The sequence below is a fragment of the Haliotis cracherodii genome, unplaced genomic scaffold (genome assembly GCF_022045235.1).
Source record: "Haliotis cracherodii isolate W230 unplaced genomic scaffold, xgHalCrac1.p SCAF_3, whole genome shotgun sequence".
In the NCBI taxonomy this organism is placed as follows: domain Eukaryota; kingdom Metazoa; phylum Mollusca; class Gastropoda; order Lepetellida; family Haliotidae; genus Haliotis; species Haliotis cracherodii.
Genome location: NW_027266286.1, coordinates 34,718,039 through 34,739,964, shown reverse-complemented (window position 1 = coordinate 34,739,964; position 21,926 = coordinate 34,718,039). Strand labels below are relative to the sequence as shown.

At 39.1% G+C, this 21,926-nt stretch overlaps 1 protein-coding gene across 1 annotated transcript; it reads right to left on the bottom strand.

The window, feature by feature from the left end:
* Positions 1-4,382: 4,382 nt before the first annotated feature.
* On the bottom strand, positions 4,383-20,437 carry LOC139475018 (uncharacterized). The gene is made up of 2 exons (XM_071258233.1): positions 20,419-20,437; positions 4,383-6,163 (listed from the first exon to the last, which is right to left on the bottom strand). The coding sequence occupies exon 2, from the start codon at positions 5,438-5,440 to the stop codon at positions 4,403-4,405; it is 1,038 nt and encodes a 345-aa protein (XP_071114334.1). The 5' UTR covers positions 5,441-6,163; positions 20,419-20,437; the 3' UTR covers positions 4,383-4,402.
* Positions 20,438-21,926: the final 1,489 nt, after the last annotated feature.

Sequence of the window (21,926 nt, the reverse complement as noted above, 5' to 3'; positions counted from 1 at the left end):
CTGTTGCAGCCACCCTGTAAGCGGATTGCATCCGCAAGACGTCTCCACTGACATGCTCAAAATCAGAAGCCTGATCCTCAACTGAGGTATGTGTTGCCATTCCTAGTGCAATGCCTGAGTCAATTCTTGAAGATTCCTTACTGGAGGGTCCCTGGCTCTAACCTTAAGTCCCAACTGATCCCATAGATGCTTGATCGGATTCATGTCTGGGCATCAAAAGGCCACAACAGTCTCAATGACTTTGTTCTGGAGCCAGTCTAAGCTTGTGCTCAGTGGATTTAGGGTTTTGTCTTCCGTGAAGACAGCATGGTTATCAAAATGAGGCACAACAAAATTACTGTTAATATTGTATCTTGGTACCTTTGTCTGTGACCAAATCAAGTTTACAATCAAAGGAACAAAATATGCGTACAATCACAGAGCGGCCACCACATGATACTGTTTAGTGGATGTTGCACTGATGATAAGATGTTTCCTTTGCCTCCAACCATCAGTGTGGTGCAATAAAAAAAAGAATAAAAATCGCCAGAACAATGCCCTCATGTGTTTAGGTGAGAGGAGTGGCAGTCTTTTTGATCTTCTGACCCCTAATCCTTCCAGATGGTGCAATGGGACACTGTGTTAATGCCAGTCCAATAACCAAAACCAACCGCTGTAGACACTTTGCTTCTTTTATTCTTCCTAAGCTTTACACCATTCACACAAAAACAACCTGTCACGCCGGCCGGCACATGCTCACTCACTTTCTCACAACACAAGATTTTCCCAGCAGCCCCACTTCCGACATGCACAGTGGTACTAGCTTAGCAGACGATATATCAACATTCAATACATTTTCTTTTTCTATTTTTTATTCTTCATTACTTGCCAGCAGAGAAGTCAGTGTCAAACATTGTTCATAAAAATCTGTAAAGAAATTAATGTTTTCAAAAATATTTTAGGACTTTTTAACTTATATTTAAAAGAATACAATGTACATACAATGTACACAGGCATGTGAAAAAAAATCTCAGGGGTAGACTTCCCTCCTGCCCCATACTATCACTCACATGCATCTTTTAAACCATCACAAAGTCACCATCCATCAATTTGAGGACGTCCAGTTTGCAACATACTCAAAAGCTGAACCCAAGACGCTCCTCTTTTTGTCATTGCGTTAGCAAGTTGTTGATAACCAGGAATCCACTTGACAGAGGTCACTTCCTTGTTTTGTAGAGACTGCTAATTACAGCAGTATCCAGTCTCGAACGCTTGTCATCATCAAGACTGGTTGAATGTACAGCCTCCACCACACTTCTGTTATCAACAAACGCATGAATGTTAAACATGCCTGTCATTTCTTCAATGAGTTTTCTTAAATAGAATGCATCTTCAAGTCCTTCCTGCAAACTCAGTGTCTCTGCAGCTATCGTAGATCTCACAACTGTATATCTTGCCAGCATGCCATGCCAAAGGACAGCAGCAATTATTCTCCCCAATAAGGAAAATCACATGTGCTCCAACACTACTCACACCATCACATAAATTGGCATGTGAGGCATCTGTGAAAACCACAAGTTTCCAACTCAAAAAATTCCCAATGTATGGAAAGTAAATCTTTGCTTCAGAGTCTTTCAATTTCCGAATCACTTTTACAGCCCTCAGTAGATCATCCACAATTCCACTCTTAAACTTTGTGCTGAGTTCAATCATTTCAAACGCAAGGTCAGGCCTAGAACCCTGTACAAGCCAGTTGAGCTTTCCAACAAGACTTCTGAGCTTGGTTGTATAACCAGGGTATTTTAGAAAAAGGGTTTTTGGTATTTACTTAAAATGTAGTTTACTAAATTAAGCTTTTGGGTAAAATATAGATGCATATGAGAGAAGTGACTGTACAGGGTGAGGGCATCACCCCCAGGGCAAATGAGTATTGATTTTGCTTCTCTTAAGTGATCGAGATAACTTTTCATTAGTACGATGAAATTAGTAGAATCTGGTTTTGCAATATAAGGGCCAGAAGGGAAATGAATGGATGGAACAAAAATTGTTAGTCTTGATGTGATCAAATATTTCTGAGTGCTACTACGTGATCGGAATGTCTAAATAACAAGCTTGGGTATCTTTTCGGCACCTTCCAGTCTGAGAGAGTATTGGGTTTTCATCTAGGGTTGTTTTGAGTTGTGGGTATGTTCAGTTGACCAATGGTTTGACCATTAATTTAGGAAATTAGTTGAGTGTTTGGTTAGAAGAACTTGATAGAAGACTGATTGAAATGGGAATTGGGGTTCATAGAGAAGTGAGCGTTATGACTCATTTCTCATGATGTCAAATATGATTTTGGAGGGAGGAGCTAAAATTATGATCGATAGTATTTTGTTAGTTGTCCAAGAGTGGTGCGGGGAGTCGGGAGCATACAACTGAACAGAGGTTCAATGTAGAGTGGGAACCCGTGTCAGCAAAGAAGTAGAGTTAAACATTCATCAGAAAAACTATCAGGCTCTTCTACGCATCATCTAGGTACGTGTTGTACTTAAGTAATACAGGCAACAACAAGAACTTATCTGAGGACCATGTGTGTATATTTATGATTAATTCTATCCTAAATAAAAAGGACTTGAGCAAACCATCTGACTTGTGATTTTGAGTGAGCTACATCATCCCTAGAACCAAGGAGTGGTTGTAAGTACAAGTGACCAAAGGTAGAAGGGTAAAGTACCCGGAACCAAAGGTTACAGTATATTCATGAGGACTGAGAAGGTTCATGTTTCTGTGTCTTCCTTTGTAATGAAATGTTTTCTATCTCCAACTCGTCCAAATACTCTTGTTGATCTACCATGATTCCAACAGGATCTTGTGTGATTTGAAAACCCACATTTCTAAACAGTCCTGTTTCTATTTTTCCTGCTAAGAATCGCACCTGAAGCTTCATAATCACATTAGCATCAAAATACATGTGTCCACAATGTAAAAAGTCATCAACATGACTAGCAATCATGCCGATAAGACGACCATGGTCTTGCATATAAATCAAAGCAGGGTCAAGTGAAGATTGCACACACTTCAGTTGCAATAATTCATCTCGGACACTTTTGTAGAATTGCCTGGCTGCATCATTCAAACCATATAAACAATACTTCAACTTCCATATGATTCCATTATTTTCCATTTCAGCTTCCTGAGGTGGAATGATGAACACATCTCTATCCAATAACTTGCCTTGTAGAAATGCAGACTTAATGTCAGTGGTTTTTACAGTCCATTTGTGATAAGCTGCCAAGCTAAAAACACTTTCAATACACTCTTTCCTATTGTTGGAAAATCTCTATTTCCACATCTTCCTCAAAACCTCTGGCCTTGACTTGTTCTCCTTTCTAACATACTACCCATCTGGTTGAAATTTTTATTCTGCCCACAGTCTTTCAACTTGTTCAGTTCTTCTAGTTTTGCTTTAACACTGTTTTCTTCACTATGTCTCGACTTTGGAATGGAAACAATATTCACTTCCTCTGGGGTCACACGCTTCCAGCTATCAACACCTTCCAGATTTACACTCATTGTTTTTTCTCCTCCCTTTACTTGCACATTAAACCAGTTCCTATTTTGACCTGAAACTTTCCCTGCTCTACTTATTCAATCACCCAATCATCTGAGCTTGTCTCTCTGAACATTATCTGATCATTCTTACATAGACTGATAGTATCAACACTTTCACCATCTGTGTTGGCAGTCAGACGATCTGAAGAAACAGTTACATGATTGTCACACTCAAGCATTTCAAAAGGTAGATTTTTCAAATTGTCATTTTCAAATTCTTGTCCTCGAAGATTAGCCGCTTCACACTTTTGTTCACCAATTTCATGTCCTGTCTTAATCAGTCTATTTGGGAAGACTCTTACAAATACACCACCATGACGCACAAAGATAACCTTACCGTCCTGGAAAATCACCTTGCCTGGGCCTAACCATTTCTCACTGCCTTCTCGTTTGTAATAAACTTGTTCTCCATTATTGTAGATTTCCTCTGATGCTCTAATTTTGGATCGCAAAGCTCTATGTATCCACTCACTTGCCTCAGACTCCATGAAAGCCTTGCGGGCAAGATGCAAAGCATTCAAATGCTGTGCAAATGCCTCACTTCTCGTCACACCATCCAGGGCAGGAACACCATCAGTCATGATATTCGGCAAGTTTGGATTTTGTCCAAACACAAGCTGATAACTACTATACCCATGCCATATTTGCCCAACACAAGGGATCATTCAGTGGAGTTTTAGGACACTGTTCTTCCATCTTTGTGAACATCATGTCAACAACAGAATGTATCCTCTGACACAGACCATTCTGGAATGGACTCTCGGCAGCAGTGGTGTGAACCTTGACATTCAGTACACTGGCTACCTCTCTCATCTAGTCAGCACTGAAGTCACCCATTATCTGTTAATATAGCTTGCATGACACCAAAACCTGCACCGATCCCATGAGTCATAATTTTGTCAATTACTTCACTAGGTGTTTTCCTTTGAATAAACACAGAAATGGTAAGTCTTGACCACATGTCAACCAAATAAAGAATCCACCTACTTCCCCACTTCTTCAAATCCATTGCAACTGTTTCATTGAACTGTGATGCCATTGGCAGGGCTACAGCAGGTCTGGCAGGTGTTCTCGTATAAGCTTTGCACATCTGACAATTTCTGTAAATTTTGCTGATTGTGTCCTGGAATTCATTTTGCCACACTCCTGCATCTTTCATAAGAGCAACAAGTTTTCTCTCCGGTGGGTGGGCGAACTGTCTATGTAACTTGAGAATTACCTTGTAACGCTCATCATCTTCCATCTTGTGTAACAATACAGCATTAACTTCAACTGGCATTTTTTCATACTTGTCTATGGGAATGCAGTAATGTCCTGATGATGTGTAATTTAAACTAACTTTTTCACCAAGGATTTCTGCTGAGTCATGTTCCAAGTCTAATTTGACACATGCTTCCTTCATTGACCTTAAGGAAAGTAAAAGCGGTATATCTGAATCCACCACATCAGTTCGAATTCTCACATTCTTTCCTGCCATAAATGCTGGTAATTCATAGCTACCTTGTGACTTGAGTTTTTCACCTCCACCGAACTTAAACATTTTCACACCTTCACATCTTGTAACTGTATCTCTATCCTTCTTGTCCAGCGAGTCCATATACACATCCAACCACATTCTGCCACATACTGTACTTGAACATGCACTGTCCAATACCGCACAACATCTTGCATCATTGCCTAACTGTGCCATGTTATCTTTAATGTTCCTTGTAAACAAAATGACCTGTTCAACAGTTTCTTCATTTTCACTTCCACCTTCAACATAGTGAACTTTAGACATATTTTCCCAACTGTGAGGACAGTGTGCAATTGAATGCCTAAAAGACCCACAGGCCAAAGTTTTTCCATTGGTGCCAACTGGATTCATGTTACGCTCTGGCTGTCTTAATCCTCTCCACAGCCTTGTCTTCTGCCCCGAAAGCCACGTGCTCTGCCATACATGTAACTTCGACCCCGACTTCTGACAGAACTTGTATACTGATTGGCAAAAGCTTCCTCATTGTCATGATTAAAGATGTTTGAGGATTCAACTTTAATTGACTGATACCATTTCCTCCATCACAGGACCTTTGTCCAAGAATATTCTTCAAAGACTGAATTCACCCCCATAATCTGTTAATATAGCTTGCATGACACCAAAACCTGCACCGATCCCATGAGTCATAATTTTGTCAATTACTTCACTAGGTGTTTTCCTTTGAATAAACACAGAAATGGTAAGTCTTGACCACATGTCAACCAAATAAAGAATCCACGTACTTCCCCACTGTCCAATACCGAACAACATCTTGCCTAACTGCGCCATGTTATCTTTAATGTTCCTTGTAAACAAAATGACCTGTTCAACAGTTTCATTTTCACTTCCACCTTCAACATAGTGAACTTTAGACATATTTTCCCAACTGTGAGGACAGTGTGCAATTAAATGCCTGAAAGACCCACAGGCCAAAGTTTTTCCATTGGTGCCAACTGGATTCATGTTACGCTCTGGCTGTCTTAATCCTCTCCACAGCCTTGTCTTCTGCCCCGAAAGCCACGTGCCCCGACCATACACGTAACTTCGACCCCGACTTCTGACAGAACTTGTATACTGATTGGCAAAAGTTTCAGTAGTATAGGTAATGATGGTTCTGGCTCACTTCCACTGGAGCCGGATTTATATACCTATACTGCTACTACAGATGGAATTTTTTATGCCAAAATGATGATGCGATTCAACGATAGTCATGAGATGTATTAAACAAAACATCAATATTAATTAATAATGAATAAAATTTACTATAGCCCACGAGGATATTGGAAAGGTGTAGGAGCAATAAAAAAATTAGCCACCGCGGCTAAGGTATCTAAAGATGTAGCCAAGGATTGGTTAAAGAAACAAGCGTTGTGGCAAATATATTTACCGGCACCGCGTTATATACCGAGGAGGAAGTTTGATATTTTTACGACGAATGAAGTTCATCAGGCTGACCTCTTGTTTCTTCCCCACGATAAGGTAAAACGCAAAACGTATAAATACGCTTTAACAGTAGTGGATGTGGCTAGTCGATACAAAGAGGCCGAGCCATTAACCTCGAAAGAATCAACAGAAGTAGCTAATGCACTGAGCCGCATATATAAACGTGGACCGCTAAAATGGCCTAAGCTATTTCAAGTAGATCCCGGTCGCGAGTTTATGGGATCGATAACTAAACTGTTAACAAAGCACAATGTCAAAATCGTCCGTGGTGAAAGAGAGGCCCGGCGCAGTCAAGCTATCGTCGAAAGATTTAACAGGACATTAGCGGAATGTTTGTTTGGCTATCAGTATGGGATAGAAATGAAATCCGAGCGATTGAGATCAACCGAATGGGTGACACGATTACCAGCTGTTGTATCAGCGCTGAATAATGAAGTGACGAGATTAATAGGGAAGAAACCATCCGATGCGATTAAAATGAAATCCGTGACTTCCGAATCTTCAGCACCGAGAAGAGGCAAAGAACGAAAACTTCCGGATAGAGTAAGGGTAAGATATTTATACCAGCCCGGTGAACTCGAAGGAGGCCTACGTCGCGCAACCGATCCCATATGGTCCCTTAAGACGTATAACATTAGTAGATTGGTTACGAAAGAAGGAGAGCCTATTCTTTATTATCTTCAAGATGGACCGGGTAGGGCATTTGTACGAGAAGAGTTGTTCATAGTTCCCGACGGTACAGTATTACCACCATAACCATAGGTAGTTACACCATCATTATCAATCCATCTCTTTGTATCTAAGGGGGATAATGATGTCTTGTTCATTCTTAATCCATATATCCTATGATCGTAACTTCTTAAAGAGTTCATCTCGTGTTTGAATGTTCTACCGTTGAATAATGATTCTTTATACTGTTCGTGTTTGATATGCTTTTTTACCACATACTTCTTAACACCCTTAGCTTTTCTTATCTCTCCATTATCGGACTTCTTTATAGAATACATCTTAAGTCTTAATCCTACATACTCCGCTATAGGAGTCCCAGCACATTCATCCTTCATCTTACCAAATACCTTTTTATTTACTAGGCTGTGCAGTGGATTATCTTTAGGGTAATCGCTCGTGTCGTACATATCTATTTTTTCTGCCATATCTTTATACACATCCTCGGTTTGTATTTCCATCAACAAAGATCTGTGTCGGTATATAACACCTCGCATCTATCACCGTATTGCTTCTTAAGTTCGTTGTAATAAAAGTCATACATTAAGTGTTTTGACAAGTCGAGAATACTCATACCGACGTTCACCGGTCTGTTGAATTTTATATTATATCGAACTTTAGAACTTAAGTTTCATACCTAACGATAGATATAACTGGAGATTTCTGTTGTGAACTATATATTTTGTCTTATCCATCAAATTTGGTATGAGTTTTTCTACGTTAGCTAACCTACTATTACCCATCAAGGAATGTCGATATTCCGACATCCAATCTTTATTAACCATTAATCTTTCGGGAGCTAGCGGATAACTGTTATGGTCTTTATGTAAGGAATTTGGATATTCCAAGTCAACTTCTAGTATGTACCCTTTATTCTCATCATTATTATGGATATCGATATCATCGACCCACTCAAAACCACCTGTGGGTAAAGGTTGACTCATAGCCCATCCGTACAAATTGTTAGCGTCGAGATATAATATGTGCTTGTCGGGTTTACTCGGATTGTATCCTTCCACTAATTTATTATTAGCCTTAGAATACCTTTTCGCCGCCATCAATATACCACCTCTTAATCCTTTCTCAATAAACAAGTGCATATCGTAATCTGTGAGTAGTTTTAGTTCTACGCCGGTCTTCTTCAACAATGCATCCCACTATAGTCCGGCACTGGAATAGTACCATGCCGGGTCCAAGCCGTATTGTTTTAAACACGTATTTCTTAATATCTCGAATATATCGGCGAGTAACAGTACATCGGATTTTAAGTACAGATCGTGATAATCACCTAAATTCTTACAACCTAATTTATCCCAGACCGTCAGAGCGTGTTCATAATCGGCATCTATTATTCTAGATTCTGTTAAGTTACTATAGAATGATTCGAGGGGTGGTAATTCAGTTTCATCGAATCTAGACCAATCATCCATATATTCGTAAGGATATACACCTTTTCTCAGCAACAAATGACGAGTTATCTTATCGGTATATTTATTTGTTATCGCGAAGTCATCGGGATTGTTCGCATTAGCTAAATTGTCCAGCGAAGATAACAGAAACTGTACGGAGTCTATGAATCTAAGCCCATTACTTTGCTTTATTCTAGATTTCCCATCCTTGTCCCTATGATGTATAGGTTTAGTCAACGAGAACGATATGTATTTTTTCCATATTGTTAGGAATGCATGTTAAACCGCCGTCGGTCTTTGAGATAGCTTGCATAATGAGATGTGAATCATATCCTCTAAGGTTGTGAAACACAACGGGGATGGGTATTGTTTGAGCATTCATTTTTAGTTTCAAGTTACAATCGTTATGAGCGGATACCCGATAATTACCCGTGACGTGACAATGATCACTTACGGAATCCCCATCCAGGGGTTTATTACAAACGTGACAACTCGTTGACTTCTTATAGGCCCTCCAATCATCCCTCGTCATATGCATGGGTTTCTTACACGATAGTTTTTCCCTGATTATTCTCTCTTCATTTTGTAGATATTCTAGGAACTTTCCCGCTGCATCTGGACCTCTGTAAATGACGGGAGTGTTTGTTTTCCCATCATACCTTACAACTATATATCCAAACCCACAAGGAATATGTTTTTGAGTTTTGTACGTTTTATTGCGTTCGGTATTTTCTATGGGTTTGATAAGCGCTTCGAAGTCGGCGTAAATTACGTACGGTACTGGCATTTGATTACAATAATGTTCAAATTTTAATATATTTTTTCCCTCTTTAGGCATATCGATCCTGATAGCGGTCTGTCCAACACCTCTACAGTCTTCTTTATGCGCTTCTAATAGATCTTGTCTGCTGTACCCATGTAGGCATCTTTCGCAAAAATATTTCTTTCTAGCATGTTTTGTTTGATCGTATAATAGCTTGTTTAAACTCTTTATCCATGTATAATGATATTTTCCATCTTTTTCGATCAGAAATGAATTGATTCTGGGAATATGTTCCGTAGCGGAGCTTATCCTGTGTACAACAATTCCTTTAGAATGTCTGAAAACATTTATAGCTAAATTATTTTGCTTTTCCACCTTATCAATTTGCGATATTGGTGTAGGTTCGTCTATACCATCGAAGTTGAGTCCATCGTTTTGGGGATATCTAGAAGGTCTATCCGGACTTTTGTCTATGGGGAACAATGCAGATCTTATCATTCTTAAACAATCATCGGATTTATTTTTTACGTTAATTATGGCTTTTTTCTTCTTATAATATGGGGGTAAATCTATATAAGATCCACCTTTGAAAGGCATATAATTCGCTATATCTAAATATAAACTATCGATTTTATCCACACCTCAACCCAAACCTCTATTAGTCCAGCGTTCTAAAGTTTCCTGTATTCTCTGAATTGATGTATCTAATGACGCGTTTATAGTATCGGATTCGGTTATAACTTCTTGATTGCTACGGGCGCTTGAGCTTGGAGTTCTCTAACAGTCTGGGGTTTGTTGTATTCCAAACCTAGTAAGGTAATCAATTCAGCTTTTCTCATACGAGAATATCCATGTAGACCACGTTGCTTTGCCATAGCCTTCAACTCTCTGACAAAAACCATTGTGGTATATGCAAAATGAGACAAATGTCTAATTGGTTTTTTCATATATCTAAATATGTATTCTCCCCAACCTATTCCTCTCATTGATGTAATCTCTCTTCCTAGCATAAATCATCTGGTTCCTGACCCTATCAGCACCGTGTTTCTTACATAAACAATAACGACCTTTGACCCCTATCCCGCATTCAGAACATGTATAGTTTATGTGTCCACGCTTGATGTAATAATTGTGTACGCCGCAGTAAATATCAACACAGCGTCGATTACATAGAGTCGTCTTCCCCATGAGTGTAAATTTGCAGTTATTTATGGTTATACATCTATCATATCATTTGTCTAAATGCAAATCACAGCTACACTGGTGAGATATTGATTTATAGATTATGGTTTATGCATAGCCACAGCTGTCACTGCGTAGCTATTGTATAGCTGAAAATCAATACAGCAGTCAATCCCATTATCACAAATGTGACCTCGCGGTTCTTTTGTTCCTCTGACGGTGTATAAAACTGACTCGTTGGTCTCGGTATTGGGTCAAGTTTTTCCCCATAAACGAGGTAGTATTCGTGCATGGCAGATTCGACATCCTTAAACGTTTGAATTGAATGTCCTTCCTTAATCATTTTTTCATTAATAAAGTCTAATCTCTTCATTCTCTGCTGTGTATATTGTAACTGGGCTGCTTGGTATTGTTCTGACGCTTCGTTATGTCGTTTACGCTCCTCTTCAACTTCTTTAGGGTTTGATTCCCTCATACTGGAAAATAAATAATTACTCCCCGAAAAAGCTAGAGCATTAACAACAGCTCCATCATCGCAATTGTTGCCATAGTAAATGAATATAAAATATTCAAATGTTTAATTACTTCATTATGTCTTCCGGGATAAGTCCTTGTTTGATGAGCATATCCTTCGTTGCCATTGCTAATCCAATATCCAGAACCACCATACCTATATCAAATCCATTAAAATCTAGCTTGGGAGGTGTGGCTTAAGTAATCATTTTAGCCATACGAGCATAGCCAATGGCCAAGCCGGTGACCACCGCTGAATGATACGTCGCGTTTACCAACATTTTACCGTCTGTAACTGGAGTAGTCATGCTTCTTATAGCATTATATGAGGGCTAACCTCTAAATTGAACTTGTTGTTGCGGCGGGGGTGACGTTTTCTCTTCTTCGGTCTTATAAAAGAACCATACAGCCGCTATACCTGCAACTCCTACTAGTGCCCATGTTTTAATCGGATTAATATTTGAATTATTTATTAATTTCGCTTTGCGCGCCAGCCCACCCTTTCTTCCTGCGGCTATTTTTGGGGGGTTCTTAGTAACTCTGGGTTGTTTTTGTGTATTCACATGTGGTGCATTCACATGTGGTCGTTCCTCATTCACTTGTTGTTCCTCATTCACTTGTGGTTGCGTGTTCACAATCTGTTGTGGTGTCACCTGTTGATTCTCCATTATTATTAAGTGGGCATGTAAGTTTAAATTGACAATACCTAGCCGTTATTAAAGCTGTGGTGAACGGAGCTAAGAACATTCCGAATCTATGATAAAACTCACAGCTCACTGAGCTTATAGCGTGTTCAATGAATGGGTCTTTCTCTAGAGATTCGCATAAATACATGCGATGTTCTGCCGGGATGGGGAGAAACGTACTAGCTACGACTGTGTATAGTTGTAATATAGACAACCCTATCGTTTTAGTCATGGTAGCTCCCAGTCTAGACTCGTAACGCGCGTACAGTTTTTTAATCTCTTCGTCGGTCATGTTATCAATTTTTTCGATGGTATAATTTTCCCCCAAATATTGAGAACATTTTCCACCGGCTACCAAAGCGGTGAGTCTTTCTCTATATTTATCTAAAGATTTATCTACATTTTGATGTGTATGTTGATCTGCATCAGATTCTTTGAGCATTTGTTCGATGAGTTCGTCGCATTCCATAATGTAATACCTAAGGAGATATTTAAGTCTAACATAATATAATATGACATATCCAATACAACCCGTAATAATGAACTGTTGTGAAAGAATGATGATTTCGAACCACATTTTATGTCATATTAACCGCTAATGTTCAATTTGCTACATTTTGCTACATTTTGCTATAATTTTGCTATATTTGCTATAATTTTACTATATTTTTGCTATAATTTTGCTACATTTTCGCTACATTTTGCTAAGCAAATGCATAAGCAGCTGGTTGATCGGTTTTTAATACGAGTTTACAGTGCTTCGTTGCTGCTAACACTTTTCTGACTTTATCTCGTTCACCCTTGGTATAAATAACATCATTTTCGCGTAAACATTCCTGGAATGAATCTCGATCTTTGCAATGAAACAGTGCTACCCATTTGGTCTGCTCTCTGAGATCTTTCAGGACAGAGTTGTATTTTTGAGTAAGTACCCAAACGCTATGATGAGTATGCCTTCCGGAGAATGCTAAATACGAAAGCATATCCTTCTTTTTGGTTAGTTCTTTACTAGCGCTGCAGTCGTCTATTACGAAAATCGTTGATTCTCCTTTGTATTTTTCGTGACATACTCGTAAACAGTCTTGTAAACGATCGCCCGGATCGAATCTGTGTACCCCGTCGTCATTCATTACCCAATCTCTCGATAGGTATGTTTTATTAACGCTTATAGTCGGGCACAGAATAATAATATGATCGAAAACGTCCCGATAATGACTTTGTAAAATATCTAGAATAAAAGCTGTTTTTCCACAGCCCGTTTGCCCGCATATGATAGCGCAGTGCGGATCTTTAGGTAAAAGATTATCAATAGATTGCTTGCACGAATCTCCCATTTTGTATATTAAGTTGCGCATCCATAATCACGTACAAATATATGTTTAATTTACCAGCCGATTCCTGAAGCTTCGTTATCTGTATGGTGGCACCCTCGCTAGCATTTTCTATTCTCCTCCCACTGCCGTGTAGTTGGTCATCGTCCGTTGTTCGCATATCGAGCCATAGCGTGTATTTCGTGGTGAGGTATTCACCCATCGATACACTTCCGAGAGACAGATCTTTCACGACCGCGTTAACTTCCGGAGAACGTTTTATAGAAGGAAGTTTTTTAATCTCATCCCACTGGTGATACGCTAGCATTCCTTGGCTATATTGTTGATTAGGAACGCCGGCGATAGTCAATTCTTCTTTTGTAATCTTGGGATTGTAGAACTTCTCGGTATTTCTTTTAAACGCATCGGAGGGGTCCTCGAACAACATTAAAATACCCTTCAACGACCTCGTGGGGACGTTTAGATTTATATTCCACATCGTATCTTTTCTGTCCCTCGTGATCTTTCGGTGTCGCAGCACGCGATCGTACAAAATAGCTAAACTTCCTGAATAATGGTTACGAATTTGTCTGGATAATACGGGATCCGTTATCATATCGTACTCGAGCGAGATATTGTCAATGGAATAGCTAGCATCATCAGCAGCTCTGATTACTCTGCCGTAGTCATTAAAAGTGAGTTCGTATTCTAACCTATCGCCTAGGGATGCTTGATAAAAGGGCATGTGTCTATCTAGTAATTCAAAGTCTAGGGGGACATAGAATCGGTTACCTAATGCGTCGGCAACAGCCTTATCTTTTTCGTTGGTATCAACACCATTTTCAGCGCCCACGCGCAGTCTCAATGTGTTCTTATTACAAATACCTTGGTACTGTAAGTTTTCACGCTCTTTATCCGTTCTCCAGAGATCCATGTAACAATAGTATACATCGCTATCGTCGATACTCAAAACTTCATTACCGCTAATTTTAATAGCGATTTTCTTAACGATAGCACGACCTATGTTCTGAACGGGCTCCCTGTTAACGTGGGTAGAAGTCAAACTAATCGTAAATGCTAGTCGGACAGTTCCCGGAACTAACACATCGTGTGCGCCGAGATTAGGAAAGCGAACCAGAAGCGTTTGATTCTGATCGATGGTACTAGGGTTATTAGTCATAGTTACAGATTGACGAATTGCCTTGACCCCTAATGGATCTCGAAGTCTACGTTGTGGGTTTAACTTGCCTCCGTATTGCGAAGACATTGTTATATTGAAAACATGTACCCTATGTTTAATATAAAAATGGCTAATTTTGAACATAATGACTTAGATCTAAGTACCTTTGATGACTTTGATAACCAGAATCCAATCAAAGATACTGATGAAACCAACTTTGGTGGCATGAATCTTAACGATGAAATTTTACAATCAACCGTCAATGATTATTACGATTCCTTTAAAGATGATAGTCCTATTGTTCGTGAACATTCAAAGTTTGAGATAGATAGTAAAGGAATATTGCGACTGCGTGGCGCTCCGGATATTGATCTTATGCATTCTCGTACTCGTAAGCCCCTTGCCTTGTCTACAAGAGCTGCTAAACACGGCATCGGCACTGTTCGTGATGAATTAGGTTTTGTGGACTACTACCGACAACCAAAACTTTCCGCGAAGACTACTAAGGCTCTTCAAACCGTGCGTGATGAACTCGGTAATACAGATGATTTGGAAGCTTCCTCGAAGGTGGCCTCGGACGGACTCGGAGAAATCTTAGATACCTATTACGATAATTCCACGTTACAGGTATCATCCTCGGAGTTTAGTATTAGGGAATTACGAGGTCTTGACAAGGCAATGCGAACAATGCGGGGAGAACTCATCAATAATATAGCCAAAATATCCGAAATCGACAAGCATATAGTTTACGAGAAAACAAAACTTGGAACAGGCGGGCGATGAGTTCAATAGAAAAGAACTAGAAGCGGAAAGATTGCGTAACTTAGAAGATGAAAGATCGGCCCGCCTCGAAGCAGCTTCCACTAATAGAGAGGCACTTCGTTCGCAAATCAGTCGTATTTGAGAAACTATCGATCAAGTCCTCAATGATGACACTACACTGGCCGATAAAATTAAAACATTGTTCAGAGAACAGGGAATAACAATTGCCAGTATTTTAACCGCATTGGGATTTATTATATCAACTTTGACTCTCGCGTTAACAGGTGGCACAGGTGGTACACCGCCCACAACCCCTAACGATAAAAACGGAATAAAAGAGTGGATAAAAAAGCATTTAAAAGCATTAGGTTCAGCACTGGAAAAGCTTGCTGAGAAAGCCGCGGCTGCACTTCCCGGTATAGGGAGTGTTGTTTCCTGGCTATTGAATTTATTAGCTAAGACCACCACTTGGCTTAGTCAAAACTTGTGGGGGTTGATCGTAGCAATTGCAGGGCTGTTGCACGTATTCGCTAAGAACTATTTAACCAAATCAGTTCACTAACCAAATCATGAGTAAACCAACCGTGACTCCACCCACTACAAGCGCTGTTTTTTCATCGATATGTTGTTGATTTTTAGCCGCAATATGTGGTGGTACTTGTGCGTCTGTAGATGTTTGTGAAACATGTGGTGTTTGTGGCTTGACTATTCCCTTTTCACCCGTGATCGTTTGCGTTATTAATTCGGTATTCATATCTGAATTTATACCTGTTTTTTGTTGATCGGTAGCGATAACAATTTTATTATTATAACCGATCACTTGACCGATCTTAAGTTGAAAACGCTTTATAGACGATGGTATGTCAACTGGTGAATTACTGGCGTCCTCCACGTTTGAGACAAACTGTTTTTGCGCATCGAGCGCCGTCCCAGTACCGATGATGGATGTTCGTGTTTGCGATTGCACTCCGAGAATTGCCCATACATAAGTTCTTATCGATTCATTAACTCTTACAAATCCTGGGTTAGTAAAATTATTTTCCGTTTTATCATTAAGAAATTCATTCCAAGCGTCTGCGGTATCGTTCATTTGTACAAATTTTTTAACAATATAAATCAAACCACTCTTAAAACTCATAATATCCCCTCTCCAATCGTTACTATAAAGTTCCCAGCCTTTATACCAATCACCGGTTTTATGCCAATGATCATATATTCTTGCGTAAAGTTTGCTGGTACTATACAACTTACCAAAATTAACTGGAAGTTTATTAAGTTCTTTATATACATAATCGCTTTCTTCTTTGACCGATATTTTTTCCTCTGTGTAAGGGACACCTAGACCATGGTTTGCTCCTTTAATACGCCAATCTTTGCCCGTAGAAACATTAAATTCCTGACAAATATGCTCATACGCGGACCTATCATAATTATTATTTGTGGAATTCCACTCTCGATCCTGCGGTAATGGAGCACTAATTTCTTTAAGTATACTAATAATCTGATAGTACACGTGAAATGTTATAACAGACTTATTCAGTTCAAATCCTGGAGCATAAAGAGATACGCCACATCCCGTTGTGGCACACCATACGGCAAAGTTTAACTGATTCTGCCAAAATTGCATCGGATTGTGAAACCAATCGTGCACCATTTTATCACTAGTTGCCGTGACTCTGTATTTTTCAAAGATATCGGGGAATTTAACGAAAAATTCAGCACCAGAGGCAGTTACTATCATCGATTGATTAGTAATGTAAGTTGATTTCATATTTAAGTTATGATATAGTATCATTGTATATTTAATATGTATGTTACACTCCCAGGAATAACAAATGGTCAGTCTATTGAACTGCTTCCTACTATCGATAACTCGGATGGACAACTCGAAGTAGCTATCTGTGATGTAACGCATTACCCACGGTGGACCAATATAAATGCTGCGAAAGATAATAATAAGATATGGATATTAGATGAACTAAATCTAATTTAAAAATTCATTATTATACCTGATGGGTATTACAGCGTATGCTCACTCAATGATGAAATTTTTAAGCCTAATGGAATTAGTCTCACACAAAATGAGTCGAATGGGATATTGAAATTCGACACTGGAGAAAAAGGTGTACGGATTGTAGGGAACTTATCAGCTACACTTGGATTTACACGCGGAATTTTAGCAATATTCAAGTCAACATTTGATGGAGAGGCATTGTCCGATTTAGTTCCCTATAAAGAGTTGTTCATCAATCTTGACCAAATAAGCACGACAGATAATATTCAACAAGAAAGTCCTTCAACTCTGCTCAGAAGTGTTCCAGTGAAAAATGAAAAATATAAAAGCGGTAGAATGGAATCTTTCTCATCATTACAATATAAAAAATTAAAGCGGGGTATTATTTCACACCTCAAAATTTCTGTATTAGATGTAAAACACCAACCTGTACATATAGGATACTTCAGTGTAACACTCCATATTATAAATAATGGTTGATGCATCAGGCCCTGGAACGATCAGACATTGTAATACAATTGCGCTTTCCGATCTCGGAGACACGGAAGGATTCGGTAAACCCGGTAGCAATGGTAAGTTATACGCTTTACACTTACACGATAATGTATACAAGCGGAAAGAAGTTATATTCCTGGAAAATCTAGAAGATTTAAGCAATGTCGACGTTGGTGGACTCCTTAAAACCACTTCGTACAATATCATTTACAACAGTGAGAATAAATGGACAATGGTCGAAGCAAACATCAAGTGGCTACTGAATATCGTCATTACCCCACCTTATGTGATGATGGGTAAGGGACATAATTTAACTAAGATAATAAATAGTGGTATCATACTCGCGGCCTATATCCCGTCAAAACGAAAAAGTGTGTTAGTCACTCCCCTGCCAGAAAAAAACAGGTCATATGTTATATAGTCGTCCGGCAATCCAAAATGTTAGTTTAAATTTGATTGCTGAATTCGATGATATTAAAGTTAACTTGAGTGCAATACCTAATATTTCTACGCTTATTATTGAAGTCTTGTTCGGAGATACACCGGTAGATGCCTTCGAAATATTACCAGGTCTATCGATTAAATGGCTCAAGAAACACGAGCGTCAACGTTGCAGTATTATTCATGTCGGAGCATCACCCGTTGCAACCCTCGAGGGGGTTCAAATTATTAAAAGTGACAGAATTTCTCTTTCTAAGATATTCTTGCCGTATAATATACATTTGATAAGGTTGATGTATACTCTCAAAACAATTAAGCAAGACCAATTAAAGACTATTATATATTCGTAATATACACTGAGTTTATATCCAGCGCGATGAAGCAACTGAAAAGATGGAAACTGTTGATGGATTTCGATTACATCAAATAAGCGACATAAAACATCGAATAGAAAAGGATAGGGAGTTGAGACTTGGATTGTATAAAAAGTATCGCAGAGCCGTGAATGCTCTGGACGGAGTTGACACCGCGCTTGTAGTGGCTAGCATGGGACTCGGTGTAGCTGGTGTCGGTTTACTATCAACTTTAATCGCCGCGCCTATCGTGCTCGGCATGGAAATAACCGCCGGAGTCTCGGGACTGGCAGGAATAGCGATAAAATTCATTTCTCGTAGGTTGCAAAAGAAAGCATTAAAACACGATAGTATTCGAATACTCGCCGAAGCAAAGTTGAACAGCATTGAGGATCATATTTCGACAGCAATGGCCGATTGTAAGATATCCGAGGATGAGTTTCGTTAGTGCTGTCGGAACTCACCAAATACAATGAAATGAAGCAGGAGATTCGATCAAAATCTCGTAAGACCAGTGGTATTAGCGAAGACGAGAAAAAAAAGTTCATAGAACAGGGGAGGCAACAAGCGCGTCAATTATTCCGTGCCAAAACCAAAGAACTGGTTGGAGATTAAAAATAAATTGATTACTATCGTTTGATCACATTTAGACAAATGCTTACATAAATATATATAATAATGGAAAAAACTATTAAATGGAGAGAATTACCACAAGGTTTTTATTATATCAGTGATGTTAAACCAACCAAATACGGTAATCAATTGTTTCTTATCAATTTACAAGAAGAGTGTAGTTATATAGTCTGGTCTCCTAGTAAAATTAACGAAGAACTTAATAAAAATGATTGGCCCCTGGTATTGGTGAGCTAGAGTCAATTTAGCTGAATCTCATTACTATCGTTGAATCGCATCATCATTTTGGCATAAAAAATTCCATCTGTAGTAGCAGTATAGGTATATGAATCCGGCTCCAGTGGAAGTGAGCCAGAACCCCCATTACCTATAAAACTTTATATCATAGACTCCAGGTGGTGGTGAGCTAGAGTCAATTTAGCTGAATCTCATTACTATCGTTGAATCGCATAGTCATTTCGGCATAAAAAATTCCTCCTGTAGTAGCAGTATAGGTATATGAATCCGGCTCCAGTGGAAGTGAGCCAGAACCATCATTACCTATACTACTGCTTCCTCATTGTCATGATTAATGATGTTTGAGGATTCAACTTTAATTGACTGATACCATTTCCTCCATCACAGGACCTTTGTCCAAGAATATTCTTCAAAGATAATTTGGCCTGTTGATATAATGTGGCTTTGTTTGTGTAGTCCATACCTGTCAACACTAACATTTTTACTTCTTTGAGGAGCTTGAATGCTAAGATTTCCTGTGGCAGACTCATGCTTTTCTTTAATATCTTATTATATTTTTGATCATATTTGGAGATATATTCATTGATAGATTGCCCCACTTCCCTTGAAAAATCTTCAAATTTAACAAGACTATCAACAAGATCACCTTTTCCAAGCTGAGAGTCAAAGAAATCTATCAGAGTTTCAAAACCATTTTCGTTCATCAAATCTTCAAGAGGAATGTCATCAAATATTTTCTCTCGTATACTACATTCATTTTCTGGGAGTGATAAAGCTAATACTATTCCTTGTTTCATTTTCTTAACTTCAGTAATTTCCCGCCAAGCAAGTGGCTCCTGTCTGTATCTCTCATAACTTTTCCCTTTGCAGAATTTGGGGGGATTCAGTTTCGCTGCCATTCTATCTTTCAACTATTCAACGCCGAACGCACTCGTAAACAAAATGTCAACACTCCAAAATTGTCCAGCTTTCGATCTCTCAAACAAGCTTTTATCTCGCCGAATCAATCACAAAAATTACTTGTTTGTTGAAATACACTCACAAATGTTTCTATCATTCACAGTTGTGAAAAACAAGAGGTCCGGAATTTAAGATAATATGTGACACTTCACACATGTCAACAACTTGCGAACGGTGATAAATTTTCCGTTCTATCATGAAGTGAGAAGAAGTGATATTTACGTCTGGGAATTATCAATCCTTTCAGCAACCACGCTCTGCTACCATTGTTAATGCCAGTCCAATAACCAAAACCAACCGCTGTAGACACTTTGCTTCTTTTATTCTTCCTCAGCTTTACACCATCCACACAAAAACAACCTGTCACGCCGGCCGGCACATGCTCACTCGCTTTCTCACAACACGAGATTTTCCCAGCAGCCCCACTTCCGACATGCGCAGTGGGACTAGCTTAGCAGACGATATATATATCAACACACTGTTGTGACAAGGCACGGTGCAAGTTGAAGTTGGCAGGCAAGCATACAAGGACTGTGTCCTTTCTGGCATTGGTCTTCCATGGACATCTTGATTTTTGCAAGTCTCTCATATGTCCAGTCAATGTGTGTTTTCTAATGCATCGACTGATTAGAGTATGATTAATGTTCAACCAAGCCTAACATGACATGCCAGTTTGGTGCATGCAAATGATTTGCTATCTCATATTTTTTTTTGGCATTTCAGTTACAATCATTCTAAAGACAGACTTTCATATAAGTAGGTCATTCTTTCAAAATTGATAGCAGTAAAGACATGACTTTCGGTCATCAAACATGAATTTCTCTATAGAGACCCCTTATGTGTGCATACTGCTCCCATAAACGCACCCACAAGGCTGGGCACTTAAGGTGGCAACCATTCTACAAGCAGGTGATGTGTCAACAAACAGTGGAGCATTTGAAAATCTGTCCATGGAACACTTCAAATTTTGTGCTTGTCATAGGCGACTAATGGGATCGGATGGTCAGGCACGGTGACTCAGTTGATGCATATCATAATATCCCAATTGCATAGTTATCGACGCTCATGATATCAATGACTGGATTGTCTAGTCCAGTCTCGATTACAGATCGCCATCAAATAGCCGGAATATTGCTGAGTGCGGCATTAAACAACAAACAAACAAAAACAAACACTTCAAATTTGGTGGTGCGATACTTCCAACAAGCTGTATATCTGGTAACATTCACATTCAATTGTTACTGCATGCATGTGGCAGGGTCAAATGCTTCACAACACCAGTGGTCCAACTTAACGTAAGCCTTTCACGTCTTCTACTGACAAATCCCTTGGGGAGCAGACATCAAACACTAGTTATGATTGTTAATAATTCTAAGAATACTACCTCTATTACATCATTGCCAAATTCCTGTATTTGGCTGCAATCGCACTAAACTAAACTTTCAGATTTTCAACAGAAGTCCTCTTCACTGTCAACTGTACAATAATTAGTTGCATCCGCAAGAGCACCAACAGCCCACATCACTCTCGTGTGTGAAGGTGGGAAAAACATCAAATGATTTTCTCAAAAGATCAATTTACTAGAGACAGATGATTGGGGAGGTGAGAGGGAGTACTTCTGATGTAACCAAGGTTGTTTTCTTCGAATTATTAACAATGGTAACTATTGTTTGAGAATTCTTACGAATCCTCTACCTCTATTTCATCATTGCCAGAATATACCATAGGAA